This window comes from Vulpes vulpes, chromosome 6 (assembly GCF_048418805.1).
Source record: "Vulpes vulpes isolate BD-2025 chromosome 6, VulVul3, whole genome shotgun sequence".
NCBI lineage: Eukaryota > Metazoa > Chordata > Mammalia > Carnivora > Canidae > Vulpes > Vulpes vulpes.
In genome coordinates this window covers 48,387,249-48,408,220 of record NC_132785.1, presented here as the reverse complement: position 1 = coordinate 48,408,220, position 20,972 = coordinate 48,387,249, and the positions used below count along the sequence as shown (strand labels likewise).

Here is a 20,972-nt window from a genome sequence, read left to right as displayed (position 1 = left end):
CCTCTCCCCTTGCAAGAAAAACTACTTGAGACTTTGAAAATTTATAGGTGACATGGTCCAAAAAAACCTGTGTAGCTCATTTACCATCCAGCAATCAATGAGATATGTTGATGAGGGTTGTCAGTAGAATTTGGCAGCTTGATGAGAAATTAAAATGCTCTTTTGATTCTGAGCCAAAGTGCTGTGACAACTCTCTCTACAAAGTGGTGTCTATCCTTGGGCAGGTGTTTAAGAACTGGGTCTTAAAATCAGTGCCTAAGGTTACAGTTATTAGAATGACATGTAACCAGTTTTCACTGAAGTAGTCCATTCTACAAACAAACAAGCATGGTTGCTCTGTAAGATAGGAGCCCACTTATTATCTACATAGCCTTATCAAGCCTGTTCAAATCATGCAGCTGGTCACCTGCTTTGAAGGCACAGCCCCAAGTAATGAGGAAGCTAACTCAGTAAGCTCATTAATGCCTGTTTTTTTGTTTTGTTTTGTTTTTTAACCATTTTTCCCCCCTCTGTGACAAACTGACACAAAGTAATTTCTTCCAGCAGTGGGCTCTAGGTAAATAATTTATGGGGACCTTTTGAGAAAGCACCTAGATATTAAGGCAATAGGTGGAAAGAAGTTTAAATAGAGTAGAAAAAGATCAGTTAGACTCCGAAAGTCTGGAAGAGTCTGATTCTTTTAAAAATTATTTTTTCCTATTTCCAGAAATTGCCCTGCATTTTGTTAAGGTATTCAGTATTCAGTAACTCTCAAATTCTTCACCTCTTCCAAATGGTTTCATGCCCCCCATGATGGCCGCCCCCCCTTCCCTGCCATTAACCCGTATCAAGAGGGCTGAGTTTATGTCACCCCCATGGACTGGAAATGCCATCACGAATACTGCTCTCAAGAGAGGCATTTCTGGTAATTGCTTTTAAAAATCCTTTTACATGTACACATTCTCATGACAAACAATTATGGAACTTCAAATTAGCATGGCTATATTTATGGATTCAATTTATCACCTCACTGAAAAACTGGCTTGGCTTGTCAGTATTTTTAATGTAAAGTACATTCATAATTCTTCTCTCCTGGCTGCTCTGGGAAAGCTCTACAGCCTCACCCAAACTACAGTATCGCCTGACCAGCCCTTGTCAGAGATACGTAAACAGCAGGAACATGGTTTATGACCAGCCAGCCAAACTCAATGCTTTTCTTCCCCCTTTTTGGGATTGGGCGCGGCTGCACCGTAACCTCCTCTGATTGTACTAAGGCTTAAGGACAAACGCACACGAGCCTGGGAAAAGAGAACTTTCTACTCTATTTTCCAAGCAATAGAAAATGGCATTTCGAATACTTAATTGTACCTGTCCTGTATTTTAAATTGGTCAATACGTTGGTAATCTGAGTTTTAATTAGCTAAGTTATTTTTCCTGCTAAGTGCTTAGAAAACCTGATCATCATTTTAAAAATAGTAATCCATAGCAGGTTTGTTATATATTTAGATGCTGATTGCTTTCTCAATTCCTCTTTCCAAAATTTTAGTAAGTACAATTTAAACAGTGTGCTGATTCTTCAGTATCCCCCGCTAAAGAACGTTACCTGGCACCAGCTTTTAGATGCCACTCATCTATCATGATTTGTCTCCTGGTATTTGGTTCTAAAATATAGATTTTATCTCTACATACCCAGAATATGTTCCAAAGGCACATGTAGGAAATTCATTACAAGATGTAGGTTTTCATGGATCTTTAAAAAGGCTCTTTTTAAATCCATCATCTCCCTCTAAAAAAGAATACAATAAATTCTCCCTGGAGATTGTCTGTATTTGAAAGGCAGTTATCAAAAGTCAGTATCGAGGGGAAAATGGGTAATCTCTTGAATGGACAGGATTCACTCTAGTGTGATATCTCAGTTGGGTCCCACCCCAATGGAGTATGTGTAGAGGGTAATGTGTATATGTGCTTCTTATTCTCAGAACAAAGTCCTTCAAACAAGGTTTTACACAAGCAGCTAAGCATCCACTTTTGGTGTTCATCATCCAGCAACTCAAAGAGCAACCACAATGCAACTTTCAGAAAAATAAAAAGAGAGAAATGCTACCAATGGCGCAAAGAGAATGAATGTTCTTGTGTGCTCTTACTCATGGGGAAAAGAGAAAGGAGAATTTCCCTTTGTTCATATATGGTGGTGGTGGCAGCAGTGGTGGCAGTGTTTGGGTTGGGGGGACATGGTGCTTTGTACCAATGAAAAAATACCATCTTGTACTCAGGACAAAGCTTCAGCCATCAGTGGAAAAGCACAGTTACAATTGACAGTATTTTTACAGCAAGATACCTGTTAGGACAAGTAAAAGCCTCTTCAGTTTAGATTAACAAAGAGATATTAATATCGTGCATACACTGTTACAAGAGTTTGGCCTTCCATGCTGAAAGAATCACCAAGCTCATTGTTACTGGGAGAAGCCAGCACCCTTCCCCGGTGGTATAAATCCATGCTTTATTGAGATGCTGCACTCTTAGGCCATGGAGAGAAGATGAAACCAGACAGTAACTGTGAGAGCTTACATTCTGGGGACACATCAAAACTAATAATGGCTTATTGGCCGTGAGTAGCCAACTAGGCAGAGCTGGGCGGGGTCTTCTTTACATTTCCAACGTCCTCCTCCCACACAACTAAATTCTCTTATATAGACTAACTATGGAAAGTGCTCTACTCCTATTTGAATTGATGCTCCCAACCAACACATGAAGCCAATCCTTTGGTTAGGTGTCTGAGTTCCCCTATGTAAGCTCCTGCCACAGGTACACTCTGTTTCCATGAGACCTCTCCCCTCAATTACAGTGATCCTGCTCACTTCCAAAGACCTCCTTACCCCCATGCACACACCATACAAAGTGTAGGCTTCCTAGAAGATGAAATCTAAAAAGTTAAGCCCTCCATTTGCTTTCTCTTCCCCACCCTCAGGAAATAGGGTACCACCCCAGCATGTCTCCGTGTTAAAGCTTGCTGTTTCATGAACAGGATCACTGTATTCTAGAGGAAACAGGTATTCCAAGTACAAACTGGTATTCAGCAGTGTTAAAAAAAAAAAAAAAAAAAGGACATCAGACAGTGCTCCAACAATGCACGGAACAGAAGGTACACCATGCTCTGAGGATAAAGACAGAACATCAGGGGTGGGGGTGGGGGGAGCTTTTTTTCTCCTAGATAGGTACATGCTGACAAACAGTGCATACAATGGAACAACAGAAAAATGTTTTCTCAAATTTATTGAACAAATGACAAAAATGAGAATGAAGTCCCCAGCCTTTTCTAAATTTTAAAATTTGGTGTATTAGATGTTTTTAATAAAATATTTTATCTACAGTATTAAATATACACACAGAAAGAAGAGAAGGGAACTGGATTAATAATACAGCCCAAGCTTGTGAAATTTGGTTAGTTAGGTTTTCATGGGAACTTTCCAGGTAGAAAGGGGGTGAGCGCGAGGGGCTGGATCCATCGGGAATTTAGGTGTGTGTGTGTGTGGAGAGAACAGCAGGTGTGTGGTCTTCACTAAAGAAGGCTTATCTTTGGTCTTTCTGTACATCACTAAAGGCAGAGTGACAAATTTTTGCTTTCTTATGAAGGAACTTTGAGGCCCAGGAAGAAGGAGCTGTTAACCTAATATCATGAGGCAGAAAGCCTGTCCATGAGTCATGACACGCCAGTCACACCCCTGAGGACTCCAAAATGAACCTGTCCTTGTATCTTATTTGAAAGCCAGGTAACAACCCAAATTCCTAAGAAAGCAGAGCACTACCTGCAGACTCCCTGTACCACTACCACGTCCACCTCTTACTCAAAAGGAGAATGAGTAAATCACTGATGCTTTTTACTAAATGTGCATGCACACAGAGTCCTCACTCTGTCCTCTGGTGCCCCTGATTTGTCCCACATTTGGCAATGATCTGTAGTTACCCTTCAATATCCTGAGCCCGCTGTGCCCGCCCCGGCAGCCAACTCACCTATCTTCCAGTGCTCACCCCATGATGGGATGAAGAGCACAGACTTGCAGTTAACCTCTTCAACTGGCTCTCAGCTACACCTGAAGATCAGCCATCTCATGTCAACAGGTGATTATTAATTCTCCCTGCTTTAGGTCTATAAAGCCACCCCAGGACATTCTAGAGTAACCCAATCTAGAACCCACACAAAGACACAAAGGAGCTGCCTTCCCCTGGGAGCTACACTCAAATACCAGAGGCCAAGATGCTGAGGGCTGTTCCCAGGTAAAGCAGAGGTGTCTGATTTCAGTCTATCTGGAAATGATCCTCAACAGATCAGTCTATTCAATTCTGAAAGCTTTCAGGAAAAGAAGATTTTCTACTTCATTCCCAGCTTCCACCAAGAGATGTTTAATTGCTTCCACTGGAAAAGAAGAAAAAGTTCCTCATGCTAGAAGTGTCATTTATGGTTTTTGGAATGATGTACTTTTTTTAGGGGGGTCAAAGCAAGACTCCCCACCCACCACCTCCCAAACATATATATGGCATACAGGAGCAGTGGTAACTTCTGTTCACAGGGGAATTACTTGGAAATCTCTAGGTTATCCAAGGAAACAATAAGGAGCCCTGTTCAAGGATGGCCAACCAAGGGGCAACCAGATACCCACAACACAAGGCCAAATCATCATGGAGTTTGTTTTTTCTTTTCATTATTATTTTTTTTTAATAAGAAGAGAACTGCTATATTAAGTGGCACGCTTAGCTTGGTCTAAAAGACATGGCTTCATTTTAAAAACCAGCAAGTGGTATTAGAAGTATGCATAAATGTACGCTGCAGACCCCATTGCCTTGTATTGTTTTCACTCAACTAAATGGAGGGAGGTGGAATTAAACTAGCAAGGAAAAACCGGTGCCAGTAAATTCTCTAATGTCACCTGAGTCGTTTGTTCGTCATTTACTGCTCTAGAAGTTTATGACTAGTACTTCTCCTTCCATATTGCCCTCACGGATGTGGTGAATGTGGCTGAGTGTGCAACGCATCAGAGAGCTACCAGCAGGGGATTATTCTGAAACATTCACTTCTTTCAGGTTCAGAAGAAACTCACTCTATTTCAAGGATGGCAGAGAAAGATTCTTTTGCAGTTTGATTTAAAAATTCTGCAATAAAATAGGCCCATCCCATGAAACCACAGGAAGGCCAGCCAGCCTCAGAGTGAAGAACCTCGTAACTAATCAGAGAAGGAGGATTACAGCCTACCAGAGGGAAGATCGAGAAAACAGAGCCTTTTTTAGGAATGCAATTCTGAGGGCTCTTTAAATTCTTGCTGATAAAAGTAAGGGCTGAGGCAAAGAGTGATTAAAATAGAATAAATTCAAAATAAACCCAATGATGAAGAGGGTCCCCAAATTTCTTAATTTAAGGCTGGGCAAATCACTGGCTAATGACAACAACTGTACCAAACTTATTCTGTGCTAAATAGAGAATAACATTTTAAGTGGAAAAAGTTGATGGAAAGCATGGAACACTGATTATAGACATGAAAAAAGAAGCTGTACGCATATGCACAAGTTTTAACAAAATTTAAAATGACAGTTTAATCTTATTCATTTTTCCTTTTTTTAGATAATGCTTCACAACACAATCAAAAGGATTCCAGGGCTAATATGCAAGTTGGGTTTCTGATTCAACAGAGGACAGACTGGGTTCTGTATACTTGGTGCAAATTTCAAGAGGCTCAGGCTATATATTTGAGTTTTGTGGGCCCGCTTTTTTTTTTTTTTTTTCTTTTAAAGAACTGCTGGGTTAGAATCTTCAAAGAAGTTCTTGGGAATAAAATCAGAATTATTCACATTTTAAAGGCAGGCCACGTGGCACAATTTGGAGCTAAATCTGTGAGAAATCCCCAAATATGAGTCACATATGTGGGGAAGAATCTGGCTCACAGACTTCCTTTAATTAAATTCCTGTCTAATAAAATATCGTCAATGGCATACAGATGTCTGTCAAAGGAGCGGTGCAGTTCGCTTTAAGTTCCAGAACTCATTAAATGCACTTCTTCATGCTAAAAGAATTTCTTGCATTTTATTTTGCCCTGAACAAACAGCAACAAAAATCAACCACAAAGGGGGCTACAATTTGCATACTTTGAAATACCGTCTAACAAAAGATATTAATGCAAGGTGGCCTGGTGGCTGGAAGATGTGCTTCTAATAGAAGGTTTGTCTTCTATCCAAGGCCTCAAGGTACTGTATTTCATAGAGCAGCTATTACCCGAAGATCTGGGCTCTTTATTGATTCAGGAGACTCTACACTAGCTATTGTCTTCGACAAAGAGATGACAGGTCTTGGGAAACCCTCTGGAAACTGGAATGAATTCACAGGTTACCTATTCTTCACAGCCAACCCCACTGCTGGTCTTGCTGCACACTCTTGGTACAACTTTGTGACCATGCATGTCCTTCTCTGCTACATAGTAAGGCAGATAAAGACACGGGGAACCAGAGTCTCACAAAAGGCTGGGAGGCTGTGGGCTTTCCCTGACCTCTGCACAGTCAGAGAACATGTCTCCTTTGCGATCTGGCTGCACTGGGCTCAAAGAATGCTTAAATCTACTCCCCCACTCATGCTTAGAATATTAGTACAGGGCAAGCTCCACCAGAGGCAATTAGTGAATATTCTCAGCACTTTAGGCTATGTGGCTTATGAACAAACCATACCCCTTCTCTGTTAAGCACCATTAATCACATCAGGATTGCTGCTTTCATAAATACTGGCCCAGAAGCAGAAATTGAATCACTTGGCTGGTACAAAACCAACCAGAGAAAAAAACTGATGAGCAACCCTAAAAGGGGAGAGTTTGTCAATACAGAACTGAGTACACTACCATTGATCAGCTGTTTTTAGAATACTTCAGATAAAAAAAAAAATCACTCCTTTAAGTAAAAAGCAAAACAAAATAATTACTGGAGCATGTTTTGCTTTGGAGGTTTACATTTACTGATTCACATTGTATGCTGGGTAAGGGAATACCCATTGCTCATTCACACTTCATCAGACTGCTGTGTCATTAGAGGTAAAAAGAAAACTCATTTGAACAAATCACCTTCACAAATAGACCACAGGATTCCAAATGTGATTCTGCTTAACTCACATTGGACTCAATTTTTATACAGCAAATCGACATCTTTTTCTAAGTCCAAAACAGAAATATGCAAGGACATGTTATAAGTGCAAAAATCCTACGACAGAAAAAGCAGGTCTTCCTACGTATTATGGACTGTAACTGCCTAAGTCTACATGATCGCTGGTCTCCACATTTGATTTTAATTACTAATCTGAACAAGATTCTCCAAAATTAAAGTACTTAATCAAAAAAGTCCTATTGCACCAAGATGTCACACAGACCAAAGCTGAAGGGCTAGGGGCCAGGGTTCTAGTTTTAGCTTTATCATGCAGTAGCTGTATGGACTTCAACAGAACAAGGCTTGTCATCCATAAAATGAAGGTTTCCCCTAGATGATCTCTAAGGTCCCTTCTAATTTTAAAAATTCTGTGACTCTGTTAAATATATTACTCTAAGGCAAGACATCAACACACTGCTTCATTGAACATCTTTCAAACTACCCAATAATCAGTTTGATTCATCAATCATGCACTGAATCAAATGATTAGGAAAATAAAACACAACAAAAAAAGGTTGTATAGAAATGGATTACGTGTTTAGTGTCTTTAAAATCAACTTGTCAACACTCATGTGGACAGATAATCATTTGTGAGCCACAAGGTCAGTCAGTACGGCTGTTATATATGGCTGCCAAATTTTCCCCTGCTTCCTCCCCATGCATTACTCTTCCCTCGTGATCATATCACACGGATAAGTTTAATAAGGCCGTTGGCAAGGTGGCACGCCAGGATGGATTATCGTTAAAACTCTTTTCAATAATCTGGTAGTTATCATCTAAAATTTTGGTTCTACAATTCATCTTTTTAAAAAAAAAGTACTAAAGACTGAATGAAAAGTATCAAACAACAGGAATTAACAAAAGTACTTTATTTATGATGCTTTCCTTACTCTGCAAGCAAGCCAAAAATTTAGCTATCAGTTTCAAGATATACCACTAGATTCTGGAAGGCAACTGTGTCAGGCTGAGGAGTGACCCTGGATGCCCAGCAGAACCATCCGGGGAACCCAAGTGGCACCCCCAGATGAATTAGATAAAAATGTCTAGGGCCAGGGCCCAGGCATCACTGATTTTTTTTAAAATGTCTCAGGTGACTCCTTTGCACAGCTGGGGCCGAGAAACAACAAGACTTAAAACAAGACTCTTTGATTTCAGATGCAGGAATGCTGAGTGAAAGGCACTGGCAGAGGTGGGCCAGTTAAGAAATCAAACCTCTCACTACTTACACCTTTTTCCTGCACACAGAAACATCTGGAAGCCATTGTTCCAAAGAGAAGACACTGTTCACACAAGTGTGAACACTAAGAATGAAAATAACAACCAAACTAGGGGCAGCAATACTAGGATCTTTCTCTAGGCTGCGTGTGATTCAGAGGCAGCCCTTTGGTTTGCCAGCCTGGGAACAGTGCCTATTGCGAGGTCTTATTTTACCCCCCATCATCACTCAGCAGTTATTTCTGAGTTTCAATTAGAAATTCTGACAGCCAGAGCTATAGCTTCTTAAAACATAGCTAACAATTTGACCGACTGATGCAAATCCGAACCAAACCAGTAATCCCTCGTAAATTACAGTTCCACCTGACATCCTTTACATCATTTCCTAAGAAGTCTGGAAAGAAGAAAGACTATTTTTCCCATTAAAATGCTCATTATTCTTGACTAAGATCTCACCAACACTTAATCTCAACCAGCAATCAACTTACAAATGGTCTTGAATTATGTCAATCCCTCACTTTATGAGGCTCCAAAAAAGCAGCACCTCCTCTTAAAGGGGGAAAACGTAAAACCAACACCTTTCCTGGGATCTCACTGTTACGTCAGTCCAAACATTCAGTCAATAGGAGCGTGATCTGCATACAAACTCAACACACACAGAAGATTTCCACGTAAACACAACACACTATACACATGATCAGATTCAGAATTACGTATTTCTTCCTCGCCTTCAACCACAAAGATGAACAGGCTCATAGTAACTTGTCATTACATCTTACTATTTATCTTGTCCATTTTTAAAAATTTTTTTTTGTTTTTTTTGGAAAGCAAGCCCACTGTGTGAAGTTTCATTTTTCTTAAAGATCTTAGAGCCAGCCATACCCTATCCAAACACGTCTGTCCAAAACTTCCCCTAATAAATGTTGACTAAAGATTAATGAGTCGCTAGAACAGATCATCTCCACTCAAACACAAGACTCAGGACTCTAGGTTCCCAACACTTGAAGCCGGCCCTCCTACTCATCCTCCTCTTCCTCCTCACTCACATGCAGGCCACCCAAGTGCTTCTGACTTCTCAGCATGGAAGGGGAGCTCAGCACTGCTGGGTTGCCAAACGTGAGAGGCTGGCTCAAAGAGGCCACCATCTCGGAGTCTGAATCACTGGATTCAGTCCCACTGCTGGTGGAGCCCTCCGTCACTTGCAGGGGTGCCCGCTGGTCTGCCAAGCCGCTGGCACACCCTGACCGCAGCGGGGGGATCTTTGAGGTTGGAGCCCCGAGAGGTGCACCATTAGCCAGCACTCTACCTTCGGATGCAGCCAGGCTGCCCAGTCTCCCCTTTCCACGGCCATCAAGCCCATCCAATGACTCTGGGGTTGAACTTACTTGGCTGAGGATGAGCGGGTCTGTCTCTGACTTATTGTACCTACTGGGGAGACTCCGTAAGTATGGCCTTTGGAGGACCGGGGAAGGGCTCTCAGGAGGACCAGGAGGACCCTGGCTTGGGAGAGTCTCTTCTCTCATACTTTCCTCTCGTGGGTCATGACCGTTTTCAGAAACATAGCCTTGAGACCCAGTCCTGTCCCAACTCCTATTTGGACTCGACTGTCTGCTCCTGGGAGACAGTGGGGTGCCGGGGGTACTGTGGCCGTCTGAGGCCCTGAACAGCTCATCTATCAGGGAGCTATGTCTGGGGAGTCTGGGGCTCCCGCTCATATCGAAGGTTAGGTCTGCGGAATCGCCGTCGAGGAACTCTCTGGAGGGAGGCCGGGACGACTTCACGGAGCGGGGGGATGCCCTGAGCCTAGCCTCCGCCTGCCTCTCATCCCGGGAGAGCAGATAAACCCCACTGGTCAAATCACCCTCATAGTTGTCATTTGTTTGGGACCGTGACTGGGATGCTTGCTCCCTGAGCAGGTCGGATTCGCTATCTACGTCACTGCAGTCAATGAAAGGAATGGAAGTGCTGCTGCCTCTGGCAGCCCTGGATGCTGGACCTGTGCTCGGCTGCGGGGGCTGAGCTTTACTCTGCGGGCTCCTGTCCTCGGCAGCGGTGGCGGCCCCGTCCTCCTCCTCCTCTTCGGCGGGCGCCCGCGGGGCTCCGGCCGCCTTCCCGCTGCCCGCGGGGCTCCGGGGCGGCGCGGGGCTCGGCCGCTCTTCGGGGGCGGCGGGCGCGGCGGGCGTGGCTCCCGGGGGGCCGCCCGCGGGCTCGGGGGCTGCTCCGGGGGGAGGGCTGGCTCGCTGCTGCGCCTGCGCGGGCGAGAGAGGGGTGGGGGGTCACCGCGGGCCCAAAGCGGGGGAGCGCAGAGCCGGCTCAGGGACTCCTCTCGGACCCCTGCGGAAGCTCCCGGCCGTTTAGCCGCTGCTCTCGGCGATCCGCTCTGCACCGCCACGCGGGTAATCAGCAGGCACCTCCGAGTGCGTGGGTCGGCATCCAGAAGGTTCTCTGGGGGGGGGGGGGGGAAGCTCGCCAGGCAGGCTCTCCTGCAGCCCAGGTGGGGTGCTGCGTCTGCTCCCTGGGGCCTGCAGGCCCCTAGGGAGTTGCCAACGTTTCTTAGAGTCCTTGCAACCCCGCAGGGGGCTGCCCAAGAAAGGGTGGGCAGGGAGAGGTGGAAAACACATCGTGGACTGGAACCCCACCCCCACCCCAACCCCACCCCGCAAGGCGAGTTAACATGGATTTCAAACAAAAGACAAAAACTTCTTTGTACTTCTGCGGGAAGAGCAGACAGGTTAGACACTCTTTTGGGATGCACAAAGGGACTCTGCTTCATGTCCTTCCCCAACAAAGTTGGTATTCTCTCATGGAGAAAACCCTGAAAACACATCCAGAAAATGAGCTCTCACCAACCTCAGGGCAAGAGTGATAATGTCTCTGGTTGCCAGCTGCGGTCACTGCCCTGTAACATGAGTCCTGGGAACTCACCACCCAGTCTGGTGCCAACAAAGGGTTCTGACCTTGGCGGTGAATGGGAGCTACACCCATCAGGTGCAAAGGAGGGCCTGGTGTCTTCACACAACCACCCCCGTGTAGGGGGAGGGTGGACTCCACTCTATTGGCTCCGTGGGTGGTTCCACTCCTAAGCTGAGTTCAGGCCAACAGAGCAAACTTCATGGCAAACGCATGGGACAGAGAACACCAAGTCAGCTAAAAAAGGACCCACTCTGGGGCTCATGGAGCATAGGCTGGGGTGCTCAAAGCCAGGGCATATAGCTATATTCTCCTCTACAAAAAGAACCCCAAAGATGAAGGGCAAATAGCTCAGAAGCATACTATGAAACCCAGTACTTAGCAGAGAAAGTTTGGTAACAACCCTCCCCCGACAATTTATAATAGTTGATCAGCATTTACTGACTTGTTTTGGCACTTCTGAATTCGGCTCTGTAGGCGATGTAGCCAGGCTTCTGATGGACTGAATCTTGCTGTGTTTCCTGGAAAAAAATCACAGAAGATAGCCAAAGTTAGGTAAGCTGCTGTTATTGTTTTTTTAAATGAAAAATAACAGCCTTATGCACTTCCTCAATATGAAGGCATCTCAAGTAGTGTGTATGGCTGCTCCCTGAAAGAGAGTCATTCTCTTTATACTACTTGTAGGGTTCAGGGGTTACTTAAATTCTGAAAAAATTCTCTGCAAGCCCCTAGTCCTGTTCAATGGTACAAGTGGTCAGGAGCTCCAGCCACTGTTCACTATCTTTCTAGTTCTGGAAAAGTCCCTGGGAGGGAGAGGTGGCTGGGCCCAAGGATAACACTGAATTGCAAGTTCTGGTCTGACAATACAGTATCAATTCATGTATTGTGGGTGATGATTTCCTAGATCAATGCTAGAATAGACGCAATCCCTACTCATCAGCTAACTCTTTCATAGTGGTGAGTTCAGAGAAGGTCTGCCCCCATGAATGAATTTACAGTCCCAGTAGCAGAAGGAAAATTCTATTTCATGCCACTAGCACCTCTCCATCTTTTCCCTGACTTTACGGTGTCCTCCTCTTCCTCAGTGAACAAGCATTAGAAACTTTTCAGGTACTCAAACAAAACCATATAAATACAGAGAAATTACATGTGAATGTACATTCATTCAGCTTTTCTTCCAAATACTCCAAACAGACAAGGATGGTCACAGCCATAAGTTCATTTCAGCAAAAGCAAAACAAAACACCGAGTACTCTGAATGTTTATCACCAGAGAATCAGATACATAAAATGTAATACTTTCACAATATCCTAAAATACCAATACCAATCCCCAAATCAGGGTAGGGTTTATTTTTATTTTTTTTAAAGGACTTTTTTTTTTTTAAAGATTTTATTTATTTATTCATGAGACACAGAGAAAGAGAGAGAGAGAGAGAGAGAGAGAGAGAGAGAGAGAGGCACAGAGTTCTCCGGAGAAGCGGGCTTCACGCAGGGAGCCCGATGTGGGACTCGATCTCGGGTTTCCAGGATCACACCCTGGGCTGGAGGTAGCAGTTGAGCCAACCAGGCTGCCCCAGGGTAGGGTTTAAAATGCAAGATGCAGAATTATGTACGGTGAGCTACTAGTTAAATGAAAAAGCACACCCCGGAGAAATCCTGCACATTTTCTTCAGATGCATAAATATGCACAACAGAAGTAACATGAAGCTGGCAGTTGTTGCCTCTGGGAGGGGAGAGGGAAATAGCAAAGACGGTTGTTGGTTAAGGGGGGGGTGTGTAGCTACATCTGTCACAAGTAGTTACACACAAAAAAGGGGAAAATAACTCAGAAACAAAAAAATGTGGATGTTTGTTGTGTTCTCTGTGTTATATTGTATTTTTAGGATGTATTAAAATGTAAAAAAGAAAAATGTTGAAAAGAAAAAATCCACATGCACTAAACAGCCTGTAGTGCACCATCACATCATGATCTGTTTACCCTTTTATCTTTGTCCCTAGATTCTCTGCTTCTCCCTTTGGGGCAACAGAGGGCTTTGGGGGCTTTGGACCCGGTTGACCAGGGGCCACTTGCTAGCTCTGAGATGCTAGTAATTTAATCTCTTTGAGCTGCAGTGCCTCATCTTTAAAAAAAAAAAGCGAATAGGAGAAGATTGCCTGGATGGCTCAGTGGGTTAAGCGTCTGACTCTTGAGTTCAGCTCAGGTCATGATCTCAGGGTCCTGGGATGAGGCTGTATGTTCAGTGGGGAGTCTGCTTCTCTCCCTCTCCCCTGGCCCCCACTTGTGGTCTCTCTCTCTCTCTCTCAAATAAATGCATAAAAAATCTTAAAAAAAAAAAAAAAGCAATAGGAGAGCACCAACCTCATGGAGCTGGTATGAAGACTCTGAGTTAATGTATGCAGAGTGTGTGGAAACATAGTGAGAGCTATAAGCATTCACTAACGACAGTAATAAATCCTGCTGCTTCTCATCCAAACTGTATTTAATTAAAAGTTTATAGAAATACTTTCAATTCAAATCCCAAAATACTTAAGGACTCACAGAAGACGATATTTTTACAGTGCTTTATCCTCGCTCCCATCTCCTACTCCTCTTCCTCCTCACCTGGCCCTCCAGGTCAGTTCACATGTCACTTCACCCTTGAGGACATACCCCAGCCCTCCAATGTTTCTGTTCATTAAACTGACCCAGTTTTACTATGAGGCACTAGATTGGTAACTCACCAACCCTGGGTGAAGAGAGATTAAGCAAGAATGCACTGTCACCCAGAGAGAATGACTCTTGTCACATCAGAAGGAGTATCGAAATTTCTCTTACCTTTCAAACTGTACTTTCTTATGTCCTCCTTCTTTCACGTAGTCGAGAACCTGCTTCTGAGTCCGACCGCTAAAAGGGAGGAGAGGGAAGAGAAGACAGCAAGGCATTCTCATTTAAACACAAGACATCCCATTCTTTACCTCCCTCTCTCCTTCCATGACTGGGAGATTTGTGGGCTTTCTCAGCAAGCCAGGAATAAGAACAGCTCTAAGAGAAACTCTGTGTGTCCATTTCATCTCCTGGTATTTCCCTTCTAAAACAGCAAGTGTTCAAATGACTAAACCACTTAATAATTCTGTGTTTACTTATTAAGCAACCATCGGGAGAGTCTGTATGCTTCGAGGAGGCAGGGATAATTCTGTTCGCTGTGAATCCCCAGCACCTAGACTAGGCCTTGATATACAGAAGACACTCAAATGTTTGCTAAAAGGAGTGAGGGGTGCCTGGGTGGCTCAGATGGTTAAGCATCTGCCTTCAGCTCAGGTCATGATCTCCAGGTCCTGTGATGGAGTCCCACATAGGGCCCCCTGCTCAGCAGAGTCTGCTTCTCCCTCTCCTTCTGCCCCTATGTGTACTCTCTCTCTCAAATGAATAAAAAAATCTTTAAAAAAAAAAAGAGTGAGACAGTGAACTAATGATGTGCAAATCTATGCAGCATTCTCGGAGGCTACACCAAATGTTAATGAGACACTTGCTTCTACAGAGAAGGAAAATCTTTTCTGAATTAGAGAGTCCTGTCAGGAGTATGTTGTGGCCAGGTGGACTGGACTGTCTCTTGGCTGATGTTAGTTCAAACACAAGCAAGGGGTTGCCAGGAGCCTCCCAGACTGATCACACCATCACCCCAGCAGCCAGAGCTTCTCCTGGAAGTTGGCTTTCCTCTTATCAGCCCACTGTACCATGCAGGAGTGATCACAGGCAGCAGGAAACAGCTGGTCTTAGGACAAATGTTCCCATGGCAAACTGCAGGGGTGTGACATGGAATCCTTACCTGAACCGAAACGATGACCCTCGACTAAAGAGAACAGGCTTTGGCTTTGGTTTGGGCTCTTCAAAAAGTCTAAAAAAGGCATGATGTTCAACACAGATTTTCCAGAAGGACTTGCAAAAATCCCGACTGGCCATCAGAAATTCCAAGGTGTCCTGGTATGAGCTCTAAAAAGAGAAAATACCACTTTGTGGTTTTTTTCCCCCCATTACCCATGGACACTGGGCAAAACAATGTGAAAGGGGACAGAAAATAAATATGTCCAATAAAATTTCAGTTGTGTATTTTATTATCTAGCAGGACCATAAATTCACCTATTTAGTAAAATACAGTTGTTGCTAATGACAAAATACAGTCACCACTCAACCATTCCCTCCCTCCCCCAGAATTCCTTAAAGGAACTAAAGAAAACAGGAATACTTAGAAGTCAGAACACTTCTTTTGACAGAATTCATAAACAGATTTTGTGTATGTGGCCTACATTTCCTTCTTTAAAAAAAAAATCCAAATACTACAATCCCTTTTTTACCTCCTGAAAATAACTGAAACATACTTCTATGTTCTCCCTGAAGGTTCTTGCCAACTTTGCATATTGGTCTGTCTTTTCTCTGTTGAGCAACATATGGCTCAAGCCTCCAGGTGGCCCCAGGGACCACATAAGAAATGAACATTTCTTTTGGTGGAGCATGAAGTGTCACACTCAAGGCTAAAAAAAATCACGTCCGTTGATTCTGGAAAGCCGATAGTATCATTTTCCTATTCCCCGACCGAATGCTCTCAATGTCAGTGGCCATATTTTATAAACAGGACTCCCCACAGTCCTGAATGTTCCTAGCCATTCCAACTATTTTGCGGGCTCTCACAGTTCTGGGCAGTCCCAACTTACAAACAAGTGTGCCGCAATTCTATGTTGGTAAGTAGCCTTCTGGAACTCAAAAAGCATTTTCCCACAGAAAAACAACTTCTAGTGGGTGGCTGCTTCCCAGGTCTGGCCATAAAAGCTGATTTAATGTGTTCTGTGGCTGAATGATAAGCCTAGATGGCTATTTGTCATCTTTCATTCCATGGTAAAGAAACGATCTTCAAGTTCTGCTTGGAGACATCAGGATCTATCATCCGTGTCCTCCACTGCCATTTCCAGCAGGGGAAGGAGATGCTCCTTCTTTCCCTGACCTGGTCCTGGGGTGAGCGACATCTTCGAGGAGTTCTGCAGGAAGTGGGTGGTGCTATCGGAGGTTTAGGGACAAGAGTAGGGACATGAAAACTGGGGCCAGCTGGAGGCCCATGTGGGCAAGGGTATGCCCCGGATCTGGTGGATGCTGAGTGGGGTCTTGAGGAGGTGACCTGGAGGCTGGAGCCCTAGCAACTCATGGGTCAGGCTGTCTACCCAAAGGGGCTCTGTTCACCCAGGTGACAGCATGGCTATTGAGCATCTGGGTACGCCTCTGGTACAGACCCTCAGACACCTGCACAGTGCTGGCCGCAGTTCCAGCCTGTGCCCTAGCAGAGCCCCTCCACTCCCCAGGGTCACTGGGTGGTCTGGTCTGGTCTCCAGCCTCCCCACCCCCCCATCCACTTACGTTCGCATCCGGGCGGAGCTTGATGAGAAAGCGCTTCCTCTTGAAGCTCAGCTTCCGCACTTTGGCCCAATTGAAGGCGTTGATCTTAGTGAAACCCTAAGAAAGGTATCAGCCAGTGAGTTAGGAAATGCTTAATAAGCAACATGGGGTTTTGGTCTGCCTTGCGTATGGGGACCTGCCATTGGAATGCTCGAGAAGAACGCCTTCTGCTAGAGAATTCTCAGGATTTGCTGCTGCTGTGGCTGATGCCTGTTTCTGGAGCATTATTTTTCACTAATTATATGATTTGGCATTCAAACGAAGTTTGCCTCCAGGGAAAGGAGCAGCTGGCCAAGGGAAGGATAAAACGAAAGATTAAAAAAAATAAAAATAAAAACCATGACAACCAGCACAATAATTAGTGACCATCACTTCCAGAGTACCAAGCACTCCATCAGGACTTTACAAGCCTTATCTTATCAAACCTTATACAAAACTCAGTGAGATGAGTTTATTATCTTTCTCTTACAGATGTGGAGACTGCTGCATGGGTAGATTTTAACGTGTCCAAAATCACACAGTTCATGTGGTAGAATGAGAATCCAGAGATTCCCTTAACCAGCAGCTAATTGTTAATCTCCATAAAAGCAACCCAGCAGGTTAGCAATCAACCCCCACTGCGCACACTGGTCTGGCTCCCATGCCCAGCAGGCTGCCAACTACACAAGAAGGATGGGGAGGGGAGGCCTGGCCTGTGGTATGTCTTCTAGACCAGAGAACAGTCTCAGGAAAGGACACATCTTCGTCTTTGAAAGACAGGTGTGGAGAGACAGGGTGATGGAGAAGCAAGAGGAAGCTGCCAGTTACTAGCTCCCATCTGTCCTGTCATCTCAACTAAAATTAGAATTCCTCCTGAGTCTGCTCGAACACCAGAACCGTTTATTTAAATTGGTAGGAATGAAACAATTAGGCACTGGCAAGAAGATTAATTCCAAGATACAGCCTCTGTACATGATTAAATAACTGAGCAATTCTCAATATTTAGATTGTATCACATATAATCAAAGCAAATTAATTCAATTCTAAGGCACTTCCTTTTCCCCCCTTTATGATTTTTAGAAATGTCTAAAGCTTCCGATTTTAAAAATTTCAGGGTAGGACCAAAAACTCTATCTGGCTCATGGTCATTTTACTCATCAAATACTCCTAAGGTTATTTCAGCAGGTCAAACACTGTGAAGAGCAGTCACCGCCTCCAATACCATCCTGCTTTCAAACCTTCCCTTCTTACTTTCCCACATGAAACCCAACCTTGACTCCTCTTGGGACAGGATTCTGTGATAATTCACGTCCGTCGTAAACATCTGATACTGGAGGAGAGAAGCACTGGGACTATTTTGGTAAAACAGGAAGGGGGAGACAGAACCAAACCTGGCAGAGCTTAAGAAAGTATTTTAGATTATGTACATATTTACACCTTCAAAACTGGTGAAAATGACCCTATTTAAAAGGCAGGCACTTTCTCCATATCCCTTTGAACCAAAGCACAATGAAATCAGAGAGGGAGACAAACCATAAGAGAGTCTTAATCATAGGGAACAAACTGAGGGTTGCTGGGGGAGTTAGGGGTGGGGGACGGGGTAACTGGGTGAGGGGCATGAAAGGAGGGCACATGCCGTGATGAGCACTGAGTTTATATACAACTGATTGGTCACTTAGCTCTACCTCTGAAACTAACAATACACTATATGTTACCTGACTAATTTAAATTTTAAAAAAATGATAAAAAAGAAAAGAAATCAAAGCACAGATGACTTGCTTTTGTTTAAAAGAAAAACACTGACGAAGCTTTTGGGGGGGGTGATGAATATGTTCAGGGTCTTGATTTTATTGATGGCTTCAGGACATACATACATATATATACACACACATATATATGAACTCAGGAAAATGGATACTTTAAATTTTACTCTACGGTCCACAATAACTCAACAAAGCTGCTAAGAGATAAAAAGCAGCACTGATCAAGAGAACAGTACAATAGCAGTGTGATCAAGAGAGAACACATTTCAGAGTACAGAAAATTATGTCTTTAAGTAAAACACAGGTTAGGATTCAAGTGCAATGTTTTGCTACAGACTTAAGATAGTATCTGGCTTTTAGGAGTTTATAAAACCGCTCAATCTTAAAAAATACAAGTTACATTTTTCTTTTTATGTATAGCTGAAGTCACAAACCAGCTGACTCAGGGAAAACCTAAAGTAGGTTTAAAAATCCCTAAATTTGGTAAAAAAACAAAAAACAAAAAAACAACTAAAAATCTCAACAGGTTAAAAAAAAAGGCCGGGGGTGGGGGCAGGGAGGAAATGACATGGGTATCACGTGCCAGTATGAAGAAAGTGTTTATTTTGGGGGATCTGAAATCCTGATTTTTACCATCCTGTGTTTTGAGCACAGGTCCACTGATAAAGATTTCTGTGATCCTACAGAGTCAATAAACACAAGCGAATCTTGAATTGTGCATTCTCCCAACCAGAGCAAGGGCAAATGAACTAGAATCTGGATGCTCAGGGCCTGGAGAGAACCTGAGATGAGGTTATAGTCTTTCCCCTGTTCACCTAAAATTAACTATCAGAGGCCCACCCAACACGGAATCAGAGCTGAAGGGCCAACTCTGATCTTTCCGTCACCAAGAGAACGGAGTTGTGTTCTACACGCTCTTACCTGAAACACTAGAATTCCCGTGTTGGCAACAGCCAGGTTGATCTTGGTGCCTTCCCTGTCCTTAGCTGGGTGCAACCGGATCCCATACATCTCCAGCCTACGGGCAATCTCCAGAAGTTGGAAATCTGATTCTGCTGGTGTTTGTCCACTGACAAAACAAAAAATTAAAGAGAAAGGCCAGGAGATTTGAATTCCCTGTGTCTATTAATTCGAGATTAAGCAACTTCTCTTGGGAAATAAAAAGGCATTTCATCACAAACAATGGAGCTATCTGATCAGATGACACCCAACCTCCTATTCATTATCACCAAAAGTCTAGCAATGAGGACAAAAGCCCTATTGCCTGTGTAACACAAAACCCTAAAAGTCTAGCTCACATTTGCCCAGTTTTTTTGGAATCTCAAAGAGTTCCCTTTAAGGTCACATAAAAGCAAAACACCACTGTGTTAAAACACGTTTTTAGTCACTTACAATGGGCCTACACTTGGAAGCAAGGTTCAAGGCAACACCGGCATACTATCATCAAAGCTCAAGTACCCTCCTTAAACAAAGCAACAAAACAACAGGCACAGAGCATCTTTTGAAAGATTATTTTAGTGATCACAAAAAACAAAACAAAACAAAACAAAACAAAAAACCCCAAAGCAAAAAACCACCCAAATGGAGAAGATACAAAGACTCTAGATTTTTGTAACATTCCTACTTGGCCCCTAGCTGACCATATCACTTTCTAGATTTCTTGTTAATTGATCTTATACACTTACTTTAATTCCATAGCATGGTGTCCTACACCCCAGGCCTACTCCAGTAGGACAGGAAATCAAGAAGGATCATAGAGCTCTGGTCCTAAGTGGATAACCGGGGTCTGAAGAGTCCAAGGTGAGTAACAACACTCCCAGGAACCTCTGTGGTCTTCTCTCTCACCCTTTGCATGTTTCGTCCCAATAGCTACTGGGCGTGTGTGTGTATACCCACCTACGCTTGAAGGACAGAAACACCCCAAAGGGAACATGAGTCGCCCAGTGGGACTTACATGTGGTTGTGGTGAAACTCCACGATTTTGTCTTCTAGCGCATCCTGCTGAGGTATGTACTTGTTTTTTGCTAAATGCTCTCTGTCTGATGCTTCATCAAAATCCCCAATCTCGGCTACCAAGAAACAGAAGAAGAAAACCCAGCCACAAATGATTAATACTTCATAATCTATTACATTCCCCATGGAACATTCCCCAGCTAGCAAACCAGAAGGCAGCAGACAAGGTGATCCCAGCCTTGTGTATCGTCAGGGCTGGATGTCAGAAGACATCCTGTGAGGACATACTTAACAACTGTACCAACATGAAAGGATGGTTCCCCCTCTTTGTCATCTCTACCAGCTGGAAATAAAACTTCAGCGTCCATCCATCTTCATCCATCCATGTTCCTTCCTCCCCACCCAACCAGGACTACTTCTGTTCTAGGCAGTGAATTCTAGACATGTGGATTATGACCTTATGACTTCTAAAGAAGTCCCAGAATTTCAAATTTTACAATATTAACTTTTGAAACTCTTGTATATAATAATTACTAGTGCAAACCCCAAATGCTTTCTCACGTAGAGAAAAGCCGAT

General features: G+C 43.7%; 1 protein-coding gene across 7 annotated transcripts in view; it reads right to left on the bottom strand.

Annotated features, from left to right (window-relative positions):
* The window catches only part of FARP1 (FERM, ARH/RhoGEF and pleckstrin domain protein 1), a 283,051-nt gene that overhangs the window by 47,186 nt on the left and 214,893 nt on the right, over window positions 1-20,972 (bottom strand). For all 7 annotated transcript variants that reach the window (XM_072760878.1, XM_072760875.1, XM_072760873.1 and 4 more), the window contains exons 7-13: window positions 20,397-20,511; window positions 19,364-19,511; window positions 16,662-16,757; window positions 15,085-15,248; window positions 14,094-14,162; window positions 11,723-11,798; window positions 10,364-10,616 (exon numbers count right to left, since the gene is read on the bottom strand). In XM_072760878.1, the coding sequence (XP_072616979.1) occupies window positions 10,364-10,616; window positions 11,723-11,798; window positions 14,094-14,162; window positions 15,085-15,248; window positions 16,662-16,757; window positions 19,364-19,511; window positions 20,397-20,511 (921 nt within the window). The remainder of the gene's footprint in view (window positions 1-10,363; window positions 10,617-11,722; window positions 11,799-14,093; window positions 14,163-15,084; window positions 15,249-16,661; window positions 16,758-19,363; window positions 19,512-20,396; window positions 20,512-20,972) is intronic.